Source organism: Homalodisca vitripennis, chromosome 3, assembly GCF_021130785.1.
Source record: "Homalodisca vitripennis isolate AUS2020 chromosome 3, UT_GWSS_2.1, whole genome shotgun sequence".
Lineage (NCBI taxonomy): Eukaryota > Metazoa > Arthropoda > Insecta > Hemiptera > Cicadellidae > Homalodisca > Homalodisca vitripennis.
The window spans coordinates 114,380,450-114,402,678 of record NC_060209.1 but is presented as its reverse complement, the minus strand read 5'-3'; the positions used below and the strand labels follow the sequence as shown (position 1 = coordinate 114,402,678).

The 22,229-nt window shown below is 31.7% G+C and overlaps 1 protein-coding gene across 1 annotated transcript; it reads left to right on the top strand.

Moving 5' to 3' along the window:
• Positions 1-228: 228 nt before the first annotated feature.
• LOC124357340 lies at positions 229-19,425 on the top strand. Its single transcript, XM_046809036.1, has 7 exons — positions 229-343; positions 9,747-9,872; positions 10,920-11,221; positions 12,693-12,839; positions 14,590-14,751; positions 16,205-16,431; positions 18,457-19,425. Exons 2-7 carry the CDS (start codon positions 9,761-9,763, stop codon positions 18,530-18,532), a joined length of 1,026 nt encoding a protein of 341 aa, XP_046664992.1. The 5' UTR covers positions 229-343; positions 9,747-9,760; the 3' UTR covers positions 18,533-19,425.
• Positions 19,426-22,229: the final 2,804 nt, after the last annotated feature.

Below are 22,229 nucleotides of genomic sequence, written 5' to 3'. Positions count from 1 at the left end.
GAGATTAAGAGAGTTATCTCTGAAAAAGAATGTTGGGTTAGTCATTTATGTAAAAATTACATTTATTTTATCTGTGAAATAATTTTCAATGACATACAAGTTATATTTTGTACTGGCTGTTATTTTCAAAATCTTCTAACTTCAACCAGCTGTGTATAGTAGAAAAAAAACCTTGCAATAAGCTATTGGCCAGATTTTGCCCAATCCTCAATCCCACTTTCTATTCTCCCGCGAAATTCTCCACACAACGGTAATTTTACCGCCAGAGCGCCAACGCCAACGTTGTTGAAGGACTGTACTTGGTTTTCTGGAGAAAGAAGAATTGTGAAGAAATTAAGAGAGGGTGAGTAAAATACTTATTTCTGGTTTATTGGTATTATAACACTAATTTAAAGTATCTATAAATGTTTATAGCAAATGTTATCCTGTTAAAATACGGACATTTTTCACATCTTACAAAGGGAGGTCTACAGTGGAATTTAGGGTTGATTTGCTTTGTTGGTTTTCACAAAGCGGGATACCCTTTGCTCTTACGTGGCGTCCTGAACTACATTACACATTCCATAATAAACAATAATTTGAGTTGTGCATCTCTATAGTAGTATAAATAATTTATTCTTATTTTTGTTCGCATTTTTTTATTTTGTAGAACAAATTATATGGTTAATTCTAACAAATCCATAGATAGGCTACATTGTGAAAGGCTATCTACCAAATTTCTATTCAGCTATTTTATTAGTTTTAAAAGATCTTGGTAGTCTTACAAAATACAATGATTTTATTTTGTAATATATATTTATTCTGTATAATAGGCTATTTCAGCGAAACAATTTTGCATGTTACACAGTTCATAATGCAATTGTTATGGCCTATTAATATTGGGATTATTCGAGTGTAGTATAGACTATTTAGATATTGCACTATATAAGACTGTTAACTAAATTAGTTATATTTTAATCTAAGATTTAAATAAAGAAAACTGGTTTTAAGAATGTTTAACCAAATGATTGTTCCTAGCATTGGTTGTATCTGACCATGTATCTGGTCAGTAGCAGACCATTGAGAAATAAAATAGCTAAACTATTCCAAATTTAATAGATCTCAGAATTACTGCTAGCTGTACAAAATTAGAAGTAGTTCTGTGCCACTGTTGGAATAGGCTAATTGAAAACGTAAAAAGTTTCATTTCCTAAAAGTTATGTCACTGAAAACTAGCCCTTTGAAAAATGACCCTCTTTACATGATTTATCCTAGCTCTCTCTTTCTGGAACAAATTGTGAAGTCTGTGCACTGTTAAGCTTTTCACTGATGCACTTGCTTAAATAAAAAAAGTGGGTATTGGAGAATTTGGTTGAATACAGGAAAAATTTGGCTGGATCTATTTTAATCTTTACTGCTGAGAGAAAATGTATGTAGGCTACAATATTAAATTTTATTTTAATCCTCGAATAACATGTAGCCTGCTCTATACTCTTAGATTTTAGTTGTCTGAGTGCCATGGAGCCCGCTCCTGATTCTGTGAAAAGTACCGGAAGACTTATTTATTTCTTAGAATTTGTTTTTTTCAGCATTATTTCATAATTGTTCTGGCTAAACCTCCATCACATACCACTTAAACAAGTGTTTGACATTTTCTCCATGCATTCACTACCTATAGGCTAGATATAACCAATAAAATTTATTGATGAAAAGTTACTTTTGTTTCATTTATAACTATGAAACTGCTTTATTAATGTGCGCTAGGCCTATATCATTTAGTTGGATGTGTCAAATTGTTGGATGTGTCTATTTTGTTTCAAATTGCTTTGTTGAAACTTCCGTAAAATTGTATGAAAGTTGGATAAGAAGACTGATGGAAGAAAAATGGTTTTAATTTACTTAATTTAAATAAAAGTGAAGCAGTATTGGCATATGATTCTGTAGCTTAATACAAAAATTATCTCATGTAAGGATTGTGAAAATTGTATATAATAAAAACAAACAAGTGATCACGTAGATAGTTAATGGAACAAATATTGATTTTTTTAAATTTCTGGGATAAAAATTAACTAAGCTCAAAGTTTCCTGTCAATACTGGATTTTTGGATATCTATTAAAACAATCTGAAACTGCCTTTAAATATTTTAGACTATTAGTAATGAGGGATCCGTTGGGAATCTTGAGTTCTAGGTCGGGATAACATAAAACAAGATATTTGAAGGAGGTGATAACAGAGGAACCAATATGAAAGTGCTGCCAACACAGAGAATAACCAGACCAATCTGAGAGGCATTTTTTATAATTTAACTATTATTTGAGGTGTTATTTATGTGAATAAAACTCATATAAGCTAACTTTCCTGACTTTTGGACCTTATCCAAGAGCCAACTGGTTTACCCTAGATTATTGTTTGTTATATTTAACAACTATTATTAAGGTTTAAACCAATGAAAACTCCTATAATCTAACTACTTGACTGTTGGGTCTACCTAAAGTATTAGGGTATCCAAGAGCTAACCACCGTTACTTCCATATTTGCTACCGTAATTTCCTTATTTAATGTTTCTTCATACTGAATGTGTCTCATTTACTTTAGAACACACGCTATTGGAATTGACGATTAGTGCAAAATATAATCATGCAATGTTGTACTAGCAATCTTGACTTTTGGGGTCTAACTTAAACCGTGTGAACACAACAATTTCAATGTTTTTACTTTGTTAAAAATAACAGTAATGAATTTGTCATTAACATGTTAACTTTTTCTAAGAACATTGTCTTTCAAATACTGTGTTTATGACATATTATTGTTTTAAATGCTTTGTAATAAAATCTCAAACATTAAACAAGTGATTTATAGCAGTAGTTTTATGGATCAAGAACTAGAATTATTTTGTCTTTAACATTTTTTCTCATATTTTAATTTTATCTTATTTGACCATTATTATAAAATGAAAATAAATAGTAATGTGGAATTTAGTACAATGTACTTCTGTACTCGACTCCTATAATTTTGATGGTACAGTTGTTAAATGGTTTTGCTCTTATTTGGTAGATAGAGTTCAAAGAGTTAAAACTCAAAGTTGTATACTGTCTGAATGGAGGTGTAACCCTGTAGGGGTGCCTCAGGGATCAAAAATGTCCACATTGTTATTTAGTTTGTACATAAATAGAATAGATGAACTAATTAATTTCTGTATCCTTCAGTTGTGGTGAAAGCTTCATAGAAATACTGCTATAATAATTGAAGAATTTAGTGATAAATATCCGGGTGTCACGATACTTACGCAACAGTATATGCGGAAGTTAAATAAGAAGTTTGAAAACACAGGAAGCATTTTAAATGTCCCGAAGTGTGGTCGTCCATGATCAATTTACAATGAAGACACCTGCAGACAGTTGCTCAAGCTTTTGTAGCCAGTCCCGGTAAATCGACTCGTAAGGCACCTGCTGAACTAGAAATATCAAGAAGAAGCGTGTAAAGAATGTTAAAGCAATGAAAATCTAAGCCATACCGTCAATCTTTACTCACGCTTTACGAGGATGATTTCGATAGGTGATTGGAATTCTGTGAGAAAATAATTGAGTCTGCTCAGAGGCTGATCCAAATTTCTTACAATCTATTTTGTTGTGTGATGAGGCATTTTTCAAACTAAATAGACACGTTAATCAACATAACTGTGTGTACTGGTCAGATATAAATCCTCATAACGTAATTCAAGCAGAACTCAATGTGCCTAGTGTTATGGTATGGGGGGTACTTTGAGTACTGCACTGATTGGTCCTTATTTTCTTCAAGGAAATGTTAACACAGAAAATTACTTACGGTTGCTGCAAGAAGTAGTAGTTCCAGAGCTCAGAAACAATCCTGTTTTCAATATTCATTCGCAATCATCTGGCAATAAGATGGTGCCCCAGCACATTTCGGTATCGAAGTTCGAGAATTTTTAAATAACTTATTTAATGAATGGATTGGTCGTCTTGGTATAATCGATTAGCCTGCGCGCTCACCAGACCTGATCCCATGTGATTTTTCACTGTGGGGTATTATAAAGGAGACTGTGTATGCTTCAAAACCGCAAAATCTTGACAACTCGGACATAATTAGAAATGCATTTGAACTTGTTAATAACAAGAAACCTTTATTGCGTGATTCTATTTTCAGTTGTATGAAGTGTATACAAAATCAAGGTGGACCTTTAGAACAACTGCTGTAACATTGTATGGTAATATGTAAGTAATTTCATATAATGAATTTGTTTTCTTGCCTAAAAGTGTTTTATTCAATTAACCTATAATGCCTTTAACTTTCTCTTCTGGGGAAACTGACAGATGCGCCACCCTGTATATTGCATTAACATGGGTAAAAGCAAAATAATAATAATAAAAATTAACCAATAACAATCAAGAAACTACAATCAACAAATAACAATAAAGAAATTAAAATTAAAACCTTAATGTAAAAAAAGTTCTATGGATTTACAAACAGTTTGCCGTTAGTGTATTTTTAACGTATCTTTTAAACAAGTGAAGAGGAAGTGCTTTTATTTCTGTAGGTAAAAAGTTAAAAAATTTAATCTGCTGCCATAAAAACTTGAGTAAGACTTAATGTATTAACAAAAATTGTTAGTTAATTTCAATTTTCCAGACATGATTCGTAAAGCTCTTTTCTGCAGTTTTTTTTTAAGCGTGAGACTGATGAATGGTGCCCCCATATAATAGTGTAGTAAAAAAAAAATGGCTATGAATGTTGGTGTAATATAAACTTTTTAAAACATCAATTTTGATTCTCCCAACTTTGATTAATTGCCGAAGTACGGTACAAATATTCCTTTTGAAACTACTTGTAACTGAATACATTGTTATCCCAATTTAGATTCGATTGTATTGTAACACCTAAAAAATTTGCTGTGACTAACTCATGACTACGTTTGAAAGAAAATTGTATGTTTTGTGTTTTTAAATATTTAGTTAAGTTTGTTTTCTGTGCACAGTTTCATTTTTTTGATTTTGTAAACTATCTAATTCAATTAAATGAGCATTTTCAACTATTTTGTTATTGTAGTCAAGTTTAGGATTAAACAAAGCAACTTTGTAACTTTTTAAAATTGTTATAACGTTCATGGATTTCAGTATTATTAGTTTGTTTAACCAAGTAATAATAATTGTCAAATTCCTTCTTCTTTGACACTAAATCAGAATTGAACAATGATGTAATTCTTATCCTTAATTACATTATTTACTCAAACTTTGGTTTGCTCAACTAGCAAAGACAAGTTTATAAAATATAAAAACGTATTTAAAAATGTCAAAAATTTAATATTTGAATCTCTTGCTGAATATACATAAATCCAAGCATTATGTTTCAGTGTGAACAATAGGTGAGCAACTGATGAATCATTAATCAATCTTACAGGTATCTTTGCATTGCTGTTAATGTTCCTAGGATAGTTTTTGTTTTTCAGTGTTAGAAGTAGAGCAAAATGGTCAGATAGATGTTCTTTCAAGATAGACACTCCCACTAATCCTTTTGGACAGATGTTACAACTATATGTCTATACAACTTCCACCTCTAAGTGAATGCCTGGTTATTTCTCTAGTACCAAGTTTCATGCCAAAGCATGATATTAGGTCACCCATATTTCTAGTCAAAGCGTCTGTTCGATTCCTAAAATTAATATTAAAATCAGCCCCTGGACTATATTGGCTTCGAGTATTACAAATACTGAACAATACACTTAGTTTATTAAAAAGTATTGAATAATCAGAATCAGGTGTACGGTAAAGGGTGACTACAATAATTAATGACCCATCAATTAAAATTGACAAGGCACATACTTCAAAAACTTTATCCTCAGCAAGGAAATCAAATTGACTAAAATTTATAATATGTAGATTGTTTTTAGTATAAATTAATTCAATACTACAATTTTAGGGTTGTAGCCTCTCCAAACCTTTAATCGTTAATACCGTCAGGAAATGTTTTTTATTAATTACTGTTATTGTGTAAAACAACAGTTCAAATCCAAGGTCCGATTTGTTTTGTTATGTCAGTATTTCTTATGGTTATCCAGTTACATCATTGGTTGCATTTTTTCTGATTTATTTATTTGTATACTAAGTAAATACATTAAATCTCCAAGGAAGTATTTGCAGTTGTAATAGACAGAGTTGACCTCTTGACCTTTGCAAACTGATAAGTTAAAACTTATTTTAAAGTTGCTTATCTTATTCAAACCTGGTTTTCAAGTATTTCTGGAAAATCTTGTATCAACCAAAGAGTATCTGCAGCACTGGAAATTGAACTCAAACGAACTTGTTTCTGTGTCAATATTACTCATGTACTATTATTAAACTCAAATAAACTTGTTTCTGTGTAAATATTACTCATATACTATTATTATTAAACTAATGAACGTTTGTTTGTCTGTATGAGTATTCCCTTTTGGCTATTTGGATGCAAGAAACATCCAGTACCTGGAAAAGTTTATTCCTTTTTTATTGGAAATAACCTAGATCTCAATAATTACTATCTAGATTATAGTCAACGAAATTGTTCCTGCAATTGGTTTCAACAGGATAGAGCAGTACCCCATTTCAGAATGAATACCCGCAAGTAAATCACCATTTTTCCCGGAGGTGGATAGGCAGATGAGAAGCATCTGCTTCTAGGTTTGATGACGCTAGATTATAGGTAGTTAAGATTTATCTAACAGCCTCAGAATCTTTTTGAACGTCCAACACCTCATAATAAAAGTTCAACAAATTTAAAGAGAAATTGTGTAAAATGAAATTGTTGTTACTTTCTTGCACACTGCATGAACATGAATGTGGAAGAAATAATTTTTTACACCTACTTTTAATGTGGGATGACGTCAGATAAAACACTTTTGTTGATAAACACAATTTAAAATTGTAATATTTATCACAAATTTTGATAGCAATTTATTTTTACTATGTTTCAAGTATGTTTGGATTGTGTAAAAATATCAATTTGAAAAACACTTGTTGAAATACACACTTCCCTTGACCTTCCAAAATATGTGCAAGACTATAGTTATGCTGTAATGTTTGCTGATGACACAGTTTTGCTGATTTTTGTTAGTGCCACAGAGCAACTAGAAATTAAAAGTTTTATATCTTTTAACTTGGCACAAGAATACTGTCATACAAATTACTTGGTTTTCAACAAAACCAAGACCAAACAAACACTGGAAAGAAATAAAGATGAGCTATCACCACTGCCAAACTTCCAGCAAGTCTATGCAACAAAACTTTTGGGTGTAATTATAGATGAATGCTTGTCGTGGACCACCCACGTGGAGTTCTTATGCGGCAAACAGGGGTCAGCTTTATATGCAATTTGAAGAACAAGAACAACACTGTAGAGGCAGTTAAAGTCACATACTATGCACTTTGTTAAAGTCGTGTAAGATATGGAATTTTGGTTTGGGGAGGTACATCAGGAGAGAATCTCCAGAAACTTTTATACCTACAAAAACATGCTGTAAGGAAACTAGCTTGACTAAAGCTAAGAGAGTCACGCAGGGGTGAATTCAGAGAATGGGGAATACTCACAGTACCCTCCAATTGAAATAATTATGTATGCTGTACAAGAGAATCTACAGAGATTTATCCACATCCATCAACATAATACAAGACATTCCCAACAGTTTACCCTACCTACACATCGCCTAGCTCTCTTCCAGAGAAAGCCGTCCTATGCCGGAGCAAAGTTTTTCAATGCCCTACCAACAAATCTGAAGAATAGTCTACCAACAGCTCTAAAGAAGAAACTGAAAGACTTGCTTATTGACAGATCGTTTTACTCCATTGATTAATTTTTGTGATTATTTTTTGTACATAAATTAGGACACTCTGTAAATATTGAACATTGTATGTTTTTGTTTAAATATTGTTTTTAAGTTAATATGACACTCTAAACTTGATGTTTATGAAATAAAGAGATTCGATTCTGAAACAATAATAGTCATTATTCTAAATAATTTCTAAATGTTTTGAAGTCGACCATTTTATTGCCAAAATATCTTTTAGGCTGGATATTAATCTCTAATTTTAAATTTCTACCTGTATATAGTTTTAATCAATCATGTGGATGACATTTTAGATCCAAAATTTAAAACAGTTACCAATTTGACTATTGTGTATCTTTAAGTCATGTTTGTGGCTTTAGATGGGTTTGCAGCATTGTATTCTACTAATAGTTTTAATTTGAGGTTCAACTCAACATGTTCTTGTTTACCTTTCAGTAAACTTACTAATATAGTTCATGGTCTAACGGCAATATTCAAAGTTTTGTACCTACATCTGTAATAGTTGAAAATGAATTCAGCTATTAGGGTACTTTTAGAGCCTGCTCCCACTCAGCGGATTAAAGCTCCACATGTAATTGCATGTTATTATGATATCGATCTGTGGTTTATTTTTAGACTACTAGAAAAAGAGTGCCAGATAAATCTCTTGTAATAATAAGTGGCACTAAAGAAGTCTTGTTAGATGCACAGCCTTCAGGCAAAATGTTTGTGAATAAACTAATGAGAATTATGGAATTTTTACCAAGTTATTTCACAACTTTTACAGAACTTTTCAAATACCAATTAGATTATGAGACTGGACTGCTCTTGTTAAATATACCTAGAAATATGTATATTTAGCAGAAAACTATATTAAATTTCAAGGTTTGATTGAAGTCTTTTGATATTAGAGTGTGATTGAAACATTTAAGAGCTGTTGAATGACATCAATAAATATTTTAAATGATCAAACATTGGTTAGTCTTCTCCATAGTGTAGTGGGATTTTTAAAGAAGTCATTTCTTCGAAACAAAGGGAAGTTTCATAATTTACATTTATATAAAATATACATTGAACTAACAAGTTGAATTCGTGAATACTCTCTTTAACTCTCTCCCTCTCATAATCCCTAGGTGGAACTCATGACTCATATTTGCAACTCACCTAGTTTTACTATATTATTTTATAATTTATTAATCAACCCAACGATTATAAATATTTTAAAGTAAACTTTAAAATGAACCAGAGTGTTTTTGAGTGATCCACTCACTTTTGATGATGATGTCTAAAGAAACACAGGTGTCAGAAGTACCAGTCAGCCGACCTCATCGGCACTTCTCTGAATTACTTAAGCAGCCAACTAAACCGGCTCTTGGCACTCAAAGGGAAAATCACAATACACTTGTCACAGTGTACTGTCAAATGAGTTAAAAAAAGAATTAAGCATACTTACCTTTTATTTTATATTTTCTAATTGATGGTTTTTAATAGATTTTGACCACTCTATGTGTAATAATGAAATAAAGTAGCTTTATGGCCTTCTGATTATGAAAGAGTGAAAACATCATTGACATGAACACTCAGTGAGTAGTATGTGTAGTTTTTTGTCTTTTGTTAGTATGAGAGTTTTATAAACTTACACCATTTTGAAATTATAGGTAAAATCCAAATATTTTATCTCCTATTATGTATAAACTGTGTTGTATTACAGCATACATGATTGCACTTGTTAAGAAAATAACAGTTTTTCAAAAAAACACACTGTTTCTGCATTTTGTTCAGAATAAATAAAGAATGTTCACTCTCATTTACGCTAATCAGACCAAACTTTCAACCAGCTTTTTAAAGCAAATTTTGATCCAAGGTGCTCTTGCCAGACTGACAGTCTTCATCTATGTGTGAAGTTGCTCTATAGTGGATATAGCCTAAATTGTTATTATCAATCTGTTACAGATCAATAACCGAGAATGGAAACTCCTCCACATGACACATTGCACGTCCGACGATCCACTCGTAGTGCCTTGGCAGAGATACCGGCTCGCATTGGAGCCATGTCTTTCTCAGACAACGTCACTCCAGGTAGATTTGAAAGCATTATTTAGGAAATAAAATAATATTAGGACAGTTCAATTAGCTGGAATTAAATATAACTAATTTCATATATTTATGAAGTTTGGATTTTAAAAATCTATTAAATGTTTTTAAAGTTGTTTGAAATATGTAAAACTAAATGATTTAAAATTTGAAGGAAACTTTTCAGGCGCTTAACTTCTCCCTTAAAAGTTATATTCTCATTATAAAATGCTCAATTTTCTACTTTAAGTACTTGGAAGTATTTAAATAACAGTTTTTCGAAGACAAGTTTTTTTATGTTTATGTTTTACACTATACTAGTAAAATGTTTTAACATATTTTGCACTTGACATGATTTGTCATATCATTGATTTTGTATAATAAAACAGGACTTTTTGTGGTAGCCTTTAGATTTAATAATTAGATAAAATTTAGAAATTAATCGATTAAGAATAAAATTATGGACAGTAATTTTCATTATATAGAACTGGTACGGTATGTTAGTGTGAAGTGAACCGTCCTGGGGAAAATAATAGTTAAATCAATGTCATCCAATGATATAGAAACTGAAAGTGTTGATTTTTTTGTATTTATGTCATGCTAAAAGAAGTAGATTTTGTGAGGTAGATATCATTTGGTATTTTTAACTTGTTTGTAACTTTTTTATTTGAAACCTACCCAAACAGGTGTGGCTGACAATCAATTTCTTAAGGGAAATTCCTCATTTGATTTAATAAAAAATTGAGTTGTTTTATACAATTGAAATTTATCTCTTGGTTGATTACTAACATACGTCACATCAAACTAACATGAATTGCTGTTTTCTTGGCAAATGTACTTTTTCTTGACTAAAACATACAATTTATTTGATTTGATTGTATAGTGAAAATAAGGTCTATTGCATCAGTTTAGGTTATTTGTATGCTCAGTGAAGTGCAAAATATAGCTAAGTGAAATAGTTTCATTTATTAGGGTTACCTTTTGCTAACCAATTCACATAGAACTTCATTGTGCTTCTAAACTTTTGAATAAGTAATGATAATTATTTTTCAGTAACCCGGACACACAACATGTTCAATGGGCAAACAAATTTCATGAATATTCCTTCCTCATACATCTCTCCCTCACCTTCCCCTGATGAGCTGATCATCCAGCAGCGAGGGAGGCGCAAGATGCCTGTGACCTGGTCACCCGACATTGACTACCGTAAGCGTGAGAGTGCCCCAGCCACTCGAGAGCGGACCCCTGTCAAGTTGTCACCCAACAAGTCACAAATTGTCTTGAGAAGTACTCCCAGAAAAAGACTTTTGTTGAACGATCCTAAAGAGTTGTGTCTATCGCCAGAAAAGAAAAAGGTAAACAATTCTACATAAATAAAAGAATTAATAATGTTGAAAGCATGTAATATACTCTAACATTGTGTCTTTTGTATTATTTTTTTTACTGTATTTTGCTGAAAAAATTGAAGGGTCTCTCTGTTTGACAGTTGATTACATTTCATGCATTGCAGATGGTGGCAGTGTTCTGCTGTTATTTTGGTTTTTTTTTTTTAGTGAATTAAAACAGTGAACATTTCAAAAATGAGACACATTTTATGAACTTTTAATGGAATTGAAGCCACAAACTGTGGACAGTAAGACTCAAAATTTCCAAAGTAAAAATTAGGGTACTTTGGGATTATACCGACCACACCCAGACATGAATGGTTATTCGACATTTTGCTTTTACTGATTACTAGATTAGCGTAGAACAATATTTCGTCAATATAAAACAGGAATTGTCTTATCACAAACCCCTCCCCATCCTCAGACAGAGGTCAAAGTCGAGCGGTCTAGTAGATAACGTGATTGCAGAGTCTCGCCGCCCGTTCAGCTGGTGCGTCGCTTTGTTGTACTTCCGTGTTTTACCTCTACATTTCTCCAAACACAAAAATTCAACAACAACAAACATTACCAAACTAAAACTAAACTCTTTATTGAAAAAACACTCAAAACTTGTTTTTATTCTTGATCACATTCCGCCACCCAAAATGCGAGTGCCTCCGGCCATCAGCGCGGGCTTCCACAGCACCTTTGGTGCTGTCCCGCGCTGATGTCGACGAAAGAAAAACATCCCTCGAGATAGTACCTATCAGTAAAATATCAAATTCTAGAGGGGCTGATCAGAAATATAAATTGAATTGTAATGGAAAGGCAATTGTGTACAGTGCAAATCATGTGATGCCGCGCGGCCTGCCGTAATCGGGATTCTCGAGAAAGATAAGATAACAGCAACAACAATACCGATCACAATACCTGGAAATGCTTGTAAGTTTGTAATTTTGTAATTAAAGAGTTGTTTTTTTCGTTCTATCATGTTTATTTCTATAAATTTATATTTTTGTGTTCTTCATACTGGTGTGGTCGGTATAATCCCAAAGTACCAAAATTAGTTAGTTTTAATAGTAAAAAAAGTAAATGCGTGTAATATGTGCCTTTTTTTAAAATTAAAATACAATATTATCTAGTTGATATTAATTAAAATTATGTATTGCATAATATTTTGTGTATTCACCATAAATGTTTTATAAATATTTGATGTATATAATTTAAAAGGCAAGAATTGTTCCATCATTCTGTAAACATCCATATCAGTTATAGATATTGACACAAGGAATGAACTGCTTTATACTAAAATGTCAGCTTTTCAATTTAATATTTTCTATAGGCTATTTATATAAAAACAAAAGTCCTCAGTCAGTCACATATTCATCACAAATACTTGGATTTATTATTATTTTATTACTTAATTTAATCTCACATTTATTTCATTAGCAATATTTTACAGACTTCATCACCTAATGCCAAGAAATTACGCTTTGAGCGGACAGCAGATCCAAACAGTCCCCTGGAATCTGCGCTTAAAGGTCTTACTCCTGACCAGCTGATTGGCATTATTCGAGGCATTGTAACCAAGCACTCGGAACTGGAGGAGGTATGTTTCCAATTTAATATTTTTTTCATAAAATTTGTATGCTTGATTAACTCTTAAATAATTAACTTGACCACATTAATTTATTGGTGTTGTCACACACAACTTTGTCTGTTGAATCTTTCATGTATTTCTTATAGTTAAAATTTGAAACACCTGGTATATACATACCTGCATGAATAGTGGTATAAAAACTCATTGCAAATTTTGTGTACTTAACCTTATGACTTTAGTTTCTTGCAACTAAAGGAAGAGGGTAGATTTCAATTCTTAAAGTTTAATATATAATTTTTGTAAAATACTGGGCGGTTATAAATGAATATTTGAGTTTTAACGTTTTGTATTATTTATTATATAAATAAAACTTAAATTATAATTAATACTTATGAGCAACTCAAATAGTTATACCTACAAATGTACAAGTGTTAAGTGTGATTTCCATTCGTCACACGGCACACGTCTAGTCGATAGCCCAGTTCTTCCCAAACTTTGTACAATGTGTCTGGAATGATGTTGCAACAGTTGCTTCAATCCTGTTCTTTAAGTTGGGTTGGTCAGCTGGTAGCAGAGGCACATATACACAATCCTTTATGAATCGTATCTGAAAGGTAGAAATCACATGGTGTCAGGTCTGGTGATCCACGATGCCATGCGAAAACTAGCTCTGTCATTAGGCCCCTTGTGACCAATCCAGCAGTCGGGTAAAGTGACATTGAACCAATCACATACTGAGTTATGCCAGTAAGGCGGTGCACTATCTTGCTGCCAAATGAAGTTCTGTGGATCATCTTCTTCCAATTCAGGAAATAGCTATAGTTTTAGAGCATCAATATAAGAAATACCAATTATAGTTTCCTCTCTAAAACAGAAAGGTTCATAAACTTTCTGTCTAGATATGGCACACAGAATATTCAATTCAGGGGAGTTTTGTTGCAATTGTACAATCTCATGAGGGTTTACTGAGCACCAGACATTGTGAGTGTTCACATGTCCACTTAGGTAAAATGTTGATTCATCACTGAAAACAACATGATTTAGAAAATCTTCATTGTCGTGCAACAATATTTCATTTTGCAAAATTTGCAAGCCATAGTCTGCAGGCTTTAAAGCCTGTAACAACTGCAAATGAAAAGGACGTAGTTGTAAGCGTTTCCGTAACATTTTCCAAACAGTCATCACTGCAATTGCTAAATAATTCACAACTAGCAATCCGAACAGATTTCTGTGGGCTATGTATGAAAGTCTCTCTCACTTGCTCGGTACTCTCTTCACTAACCGTTAAGTCGCCTATTATACACTTCGCTTTACAAAGGCAGCCAGTACCCTCAAACATCTACGGTTGTTATTATCATTTGGAGGATCACAACCAAACTTTATACAAATCGCATGTTGCACAGTTTCTACAGGTTCAGTCTTTGCACACTGCAGAACACGAAAAGGCTTCTGTTCATGAGTCACCATTGTTGCTACTAGCGCTTTCTAATAAGTGGCGGGGGAAACATTGCATCTGCATGCGCATAGATGACAACAAATAAAACTGTTTGAGTTCCTTTTTGATTTGATGCATGAATTATAATTTCAAGTTATATGTAAACAAATTACTAAAGTTTTAAAACCCTGATATTTATTTTTAAACACTCGACATAATGGTATGTTTTAGCAATAAGTTTCTTAACCTATTCACCTAGATTTGCAATTTAGTTTATGGATTGCTCTTTTACTCTGTAAAAAGTAACATTAATGAATTTTTCAGGAGATTAAACAGAGTTTACCTGCACCAGACTTATCACCACTTGAAGAAAGACTGAATGAGTTAAAGCGAAATATCTACAAGTCACTGCCCAGCTCTAGGTTAACTTCAAAGACAGATTCCCCTGCTTATAGCAGGGCAGCTATACATGTCCTATCTTTCAAGGTACATATTCTACTTTACTCTTCGTTACCCATAGAAATCATACATTAAGAGTTCCTTCTCTTTAAATTTTCATATACTGGAAACCATTTTATGACATCTCTGTTTATCTATACTACAACAAATTGATCTACGAAGCTTTTCTGATTCTTAAATTACTGTAACATATTAGTAAATAGATAGATCTTAATTATTGTTAACTTAGCATTCAAAATTCAACATTGTCATATTATGGGCAAAGATATTTTATTTCATGAATAAAATATTGGTGTAAGGGTGATAGGTTCAGCTCTCATTCATTGCTGTAATATCTGAATTAGAGATAGCGTCAAAATTAAATCTTGAATCTACCATATTTCCAGTAAAGATTTGTATTGATTGCATAGATTCTACAATCGAATCTTCCGAGATTGGCTTTGTCTGTAATTATAGAATGGATGTCAATAATTTCCACCACTTCTAGAACAGTTTGTATAGATCAATGGCATTGCAGGTCGTGGCCTGCACAAGTAGTCACAGGCTTGCAAAAAATCAGTGCAATTTTTGCGTTACTTAACTTTAAGTTTTAGTTTTTTTATATACTTAAAGAAGAGGATATATTTCAATCTTTAAATTGTAGTGTTCTAATTTTAAAAATATAATGAAGACAAATGTACGAAATACTGTTATCCTTTTAAATCAAAAGATTCTCCAGACGAACATGACTCCAGGTTCCAAAAGTCAAGTCTGTGACGTCAGATTCCAGTTGCTGCACTAAGAGGATGGTGAACTGGATCTATACTCAGTATTTACAAGTGAAAACAGTAGCAGTGCCAAGAGTTGTCAATACCTCGATACAGCTGAATTTCAGATATCAGAATCAACCTATTCCTAATTTATTCTGAATACTACAAATATATGCCCATATTTTTACAAGTAAATGGCATATATTCTGGAATATATTTAATATTTAATAATTTATCAATTGTTCAATTGTAAGCAGAAGCTGAGGAATATGACTTAGTTTTTAAAATAAAACCTCTTTACTGAACCTTAAATCCCATTAATATATGTTGTGGTGAAATACTTTTTGTGTTATCTGGCAGTTTCCAGATTGGCAGAAGTTGTTTTGTTTTTTATTTTATTTCAATAACAAAACCCAATTAGGATTCAAGATTTAAGGACCGAGAATAATTTTTTTCAATTTTAACAGATTAGAGATTTTATTCATTTTTAACTTGATCATCACTAATGTTAGTTGATATTATTAGTTTTATTGTATATGATGCTGCACTTCTTGTTGGTGCAAGTATAATGTGTAGAACTAGTGTCGGTACAGGCTTGTTACTGAGATCAGTTTCACTTATATTGCCATGTGACTTACATATTGTAGCCTAAGTTTTCGTAAAAAAAACTGCAGATTATATACAACATAAAGTTTGCTTTGATTAATCTGATTAATCGGTTTTGTGTGCAGAAATGTGTGCTGGAGCAGGGTAGGCAACTGGTGGAATCACAACAGTGGGGTGCTGTACTGGAGTATATCCAGATGGCCTGGAGCTATGTGCGGGCCACGCCGTTGTGGGATAACCCGCCACACAACGCTGCGCGCCGCCAGTGCTTCAAGTCGTTGGCTGCACAGTGCATGATGGCACTGAGACAGGGCTGCTTCTCACCTGAAATCTGCGAGGAGCTCTACACCAAGTAAGTTAAGAGTTGTTGGCTAAAAAATAACATGAAATCGTAAATTTAAAGGTATGATTATTTGTTTCATACGTAATTATATTCTTTCCTCTCATCTTCTCTTTAAAAACGTTATAACATTTTGTGGTCATATTAAAAATGCTCCCAACTTACTTTAAATGTACTTAGAAATTTTTAATAAGAAGATTATTCAAAATAATTTATTTTAGTTGTATAATGTAAAATGAATTTTCCATGCTGAAGTATTATAGGTGTATGGCGCTAGTCTATGAACAGGATGGTTCTAGCTAAACCATTCTAACTAAACTTATTGTAATTGAATCTGGAACCATGGACTGCTGAATTTGTCATATTGATTCCAGTTCATGCCATTCCTAATTCAGAGAATAAATAATAAAAGCGTGTTAAAAAAAGTGCTTGGGAGTCAGGTTGGGGCTGTAGGGTGTCTGCAGCATATTAATTATGTTAAAATTTTATGTTGGAGCACCCTAGTGTAAAACTGTGACCTGTTAACAGTATGCATGTAAGAAACAAACTCTGTTGGTAAATTTTTTGGCATCATAATAAACGTTTAAAATTTTTACGTTCTATTATATATATTAAAATATCTAATTGGTGGCTCAAATATCAACTTATTAAATGACTGTTTGGCTATAATAAAGTAGTTAACACCTCTGCAGACAGAGAATACTGAATACTTCCTGATGGATACTGAACGATCTCAAGTAGTCTAAGATCACGACATGTGCATTATGGCCCCTGCCGCAGTCAACATTTCAAAACATTTTCAGTGATAAAAAATCAAGTGCATTGAAGTATTGGCACCCATTAGAAGAAATGTGTATTTAATTTCTACATTATGTTAATAATATGTACAGATATTTATTCCTCTGTTTATCAAGTAGATTAAAAACTTATAAAAAAAAGAAACAAAAAAGGAGGTGGAATTTCTGTTATAATTTAGTCAAACTTGACCATTAACATTAAGATAGTTATTGTTTCCATTTGCTATAAGTAATAAAAGTATATCAAATAAAAAATTGAATTGATATTACTTTTGTTCAATAAAAAGGTTTAAGGGTCTAAACAGAGATTGGTAAGTACAGTGGAATTTTAATAACACAAATCTCAAAGAAAACCATACAAATTCTTGCTATTGAGTATTTGTGTTTGTGAGGTTTGTCATTGGATGTAAATAACGACAAGTGATGCAGACTCACCTGGTGACCACAAGCTTTTCTTCATTCATGAAACAAACATTAGATGTACATTGCGTAACACGTCCCATTACAATGTCCTCACACACTCCTGCTATAATATAAGCTATAACTGACTCATCACCAAATCATTTATTATGGGATGGATATTCGGCACATGGATGTTGATGAAATTTGATTAAGGTTGACCTCATGCTAACAAATGTTCCACATTGTAAAAAACAGTTTTTTATTAGTATTTTATTTACATTGAGTATTGAAATAAATTCTTGGCACATATAAAGAACATCTAAAGCATTTGTGCATTGTTTATAAGTTAATGTAGCATTTGGACAAGGAACTCTAGTAGTTTCATAAGAAAAATAATACTTCAAATTTATTTAATCAACTGTAGTTCATACAGAACTTGCTTCTCCAAGTGTATTTGTCTGAAGCACCAGATCCTGTTACCCTCACAACCTATTGACAGATCAGTCAACAGAGTGTAAATCAATAAAAGCATTTTGAATATACCATTCTCATTTTTGTAACAATTAGCAGTTAGCTTAACCTCCTTTTGTTTGTGAACTTTTTCTTCTCAGCTGTTCTGAAGAAGCCATTAGTAATGGTAACATATTTCCATTGTTTTTTTGTGTGTTTTTTTATTATATGTAACTTTTCATGTTCCATTAAGTGAATATAGCTGGATCTTAATCAATTTATGTTATCTTAACCTTAATGTGTTATGGAAGTTTGCTCTTTCATTGGAGTAACTAGTTTTATAAATAATTGAATCGGTTCTGGAATTAATTAGTAATGTGTTTTGCAGAATGGAATCATATACCAACGATAGTGAAGACTTCCAGACTGTTTTAAAGGTCTTGGACACGCTCAGGAAAACGTAATAGGTGAAGGTAAAAGACTGACACTACGATAAAACATCGTAAAATTTGTAATTGTTACCTGATATAGTGCCTTAGAGCATTTATATTATTTAAAGGTATGTGTGCATGTATGATTTGGTAATTGAATGAATGCTTATTCATTTATTCATGCAACATTGATTCAATCAGTAGGTACAAAGGTATGAATATAATGGGGAGGTAGACTGAATATCACTCTCTCTTTCACCTCATCTCACCTTTAGTTGAATGTTACTTTTTGAGTTATGTAAATTTGTTAATGTGTGTAAACAGTGGTAAAGTAAGACTAGCAGACCTATGTAATAAATATATTTTTAGGTATTTAGACTTTAAAAAGTGTTTTAAAAGTATAAATTGTTTGACGTGAATTGCTTCTACTGCATTAAAATTTTATAAAGCGTTTTAAAGAATTTCCTTAGGAAACAATTTTACATATTTGTTGGTATTTCATGATTTTTAGTATTGTATTTTTTTCTTTAGTGTTTTAATAGTACAATGTTTGTGCCATGAGGGTATGTATTTGGTTGTTTTTTTAGACGTCATTAAGTAATTTACTTATTGTGTGCATATTTTAATTCATCCACATAACTAATTATGACCAATGAATAACCTAACAAATGTTTTATTCTTGTATATCAGAGACAAGTTATTTTTAAAGGTATAAAAAGTAATAAGTAACTGTGGTAAATTTAATATAAGTAACCCTGTATTATGAAATTTAGAAACTGTTGAATAACATCTGTAAAGTTAGGTTCAATATTGAAATATTTAGCTAGCCAGTTATTTGGATTTCAAGTTGTTTTGCTCTGTTTTAAATAAGTTGTTGAAAGTATGATTAATTATAGTTTATCATTGTAAATAAAATGTAAGATTTACTTGAGTTTATATCTTTTTGTCCTTTGAAATTTTCCTATAAGGTTGTTTGCAACAATAATCTGTTTGTTTAGTTAAAATCCAAGATTAGGTTTGTGAGCACTAAATAGATTTTTTATTTTGAAATAAAAATGACTATTAAAGAGTCAGAGTTAGGGCTATCAAACCCTCTACCACTCAACATCATATCATATACAGTGAATTAACAATAATTGAATACATACACATGTAAACTTTTAACAATACTTATACTTTATAATAAAATATAAACAAAATTGCTTAATTCATATAAAATAACTCATGGACCTAATAATATAATTCTTAATGAAAGATAAAGAAAAAAGGCTAACATCACAAAAGAGAATATAAAAAGAACAATAACAGCATTCTAACACACTGTCAGACCTCACAAACGCTGCAAGCACCATCGTCTGTCACCCCCACAGTCCCTCCAGTAGCAAGTCCCTGACCCTCACCCCGAAGCATGCACGATCCTCAATACTTCTAATAATTATCAGGGAGAGTGTTCAAAAGTTCTTTCTATTTACGTATAAAAGTCAGTAAAATATTATACATTTAAAACATACCAAAAGTGCTGTCTTAATGAATACTTTATACAGATAGCCAACTTAACGATGATGTTAATAACCCGATAAAAATATTCAATTTAATTTAGCATTTCAAAAAAGAATTCCAACTTTCCATTAAAATATTCATTACAGTCAACTTAATTATCGTAGATAGTAAGATTATGCCATTCATTATGTAGAAAATGATTTTTTGAACCAGTAAATAGTCTTCATTGGGAAGTATGTGAAGTGTCTGCAAGTAGTACAAGTGCTGGCTGAACTCTCAGAGTTGGTAGCAGTGGCTTGTACATGAATCACAAGAGCGTTGTGAGGCACTTTATACTTGCAGTTTGTAGGTTAACGTGTGTATATATCAGTCATATAAATTTTCTTCAAGACTTATAGTAAACTCCTGAGTTCTCAATTTTTACTCTATCTGTAATTGTTGTTAAATATATATTCATTTATGATCGAAATGCTCTCTCACCTTAAATTCACGTATTTGCTGATTAACCCTCTTAAAATGACCTAGTAAAATATTTATATTTATATTCTATAAATATATATATATATATATATGTGTAAAATATATATATATATATATATATATATATATATATATATATATATATTAAAACCTACCTATTTATTGGTTGACCATTTAGCAAAGTCTGCCCCACCAGTTGCTGATGGCTAAATCCGATTTCTGTCTGACTGTTTGTATGCACAATAATTGTCAAAGTAGTTGACGTAGAGGTTGAAATTTGGACCGATTTTCTACGTCTTCTAACTGTACATCAGTATTGAAAATGGTACACATCGGTCCATTGTCTCATTTTCAGTCTGTCAAGAAGTGACTATGGTTACATTGGTCTTAGTCTTCTAACTGTACATCAGTATTGAAAATGGTACACATCGGTCCATTGTCTCATTTTCATTTTCAGTCTGTCAAGAAGTGACTATGGTTACATTGGTCTTAGTCTTCTAACTGTACATCAGTATTGAAAATGGTACACATCGGTCCATTGTCTCATTTTCAGTCTGTCAAGAAGTGACTATGGTTACATTGGTCTTATGGGTTATGGGGTAACCATATTGGTAATGGGGAAACACAGATTAAACAAATTAGTAAACAGGGTATATTGAAGTTTAATCCATATAAAGTTTTCCAGTAACGTTTTGACTCATGTGAAGTTACTTTGTTTGATTGGTTGATTTTATACAAAGGTTGAACATCTGCTTATTCTTTGTTCGAAGTTTGTTTTTGATGATGGAAGGATGTATGAACACTATATCTGGTGTATGTTTAACCGTGTATTGGTATATTGTTGAATATCGTTAATAGTAGGTGAAAGTAAACAAAATGAAGACAGTCGAAGAAGAAAAATTTAGTCATAGTTTATAAAATAGTACTTTGTGTAATACAGTTAAAACCATTTAAGCTGGTTTGGGCAATGGAAAGACTGAAATATATACTCTAATTTACTGTTTCATTGAAAATCATGATAAATAAATGATTTGGATAAATCAAGCCAGATTTTATTAAAGTACATATCTGCACATAACCTAGACATGGAAACAAAGCAAACTGTTAATAAAGGCATAACAATATTGTACTGTTGATATGATAATGGAAATTTTTATTTACTCCATTAAGTATTAATTTTTAATGTTGCATTAACAAAAATGTAAAAATGCAATTACAGGAAAGTAATGTGGTTGTAAATAAATATTGACTGTCATAATTTAACAATTGAATACTTATCTAAGAAACTATTTCAATTTAATATTTGTACGAGTTCTATGTATTGACGTAATCTTACAGTTTGTAATATAAATTCAGTCTTTACTTTAACAGTTATATTTCTAGCATTTAATATATTTTCAAGTAAAATGTATTTTTGAAAAAAATGGCTGAAATATAAATGACTATGTTTTATAGTCTAAGTAAACATTGTCGTTTCATTTAATGTATTATTGCTAAAATGTGAATTATAAAAATGTCTTAAAAAGTTGAACCACTTTGGTACAGTTATACTGGTATATTATAATTTGCTTTTGTAAAAATATAGTGTTGTCATAATTTGTTATCTGTTATACAAGGAATGTGTCTGTTATGCATTATTTTAGTATACACCTTTTAGTTGAATAAACTGTTACACAACTAAAATGTGGTGGTTTTGTGGTACATTGCGTTATAGTTTTAGATTTGTTGACTTTTCACGCTTGTTTGGTTT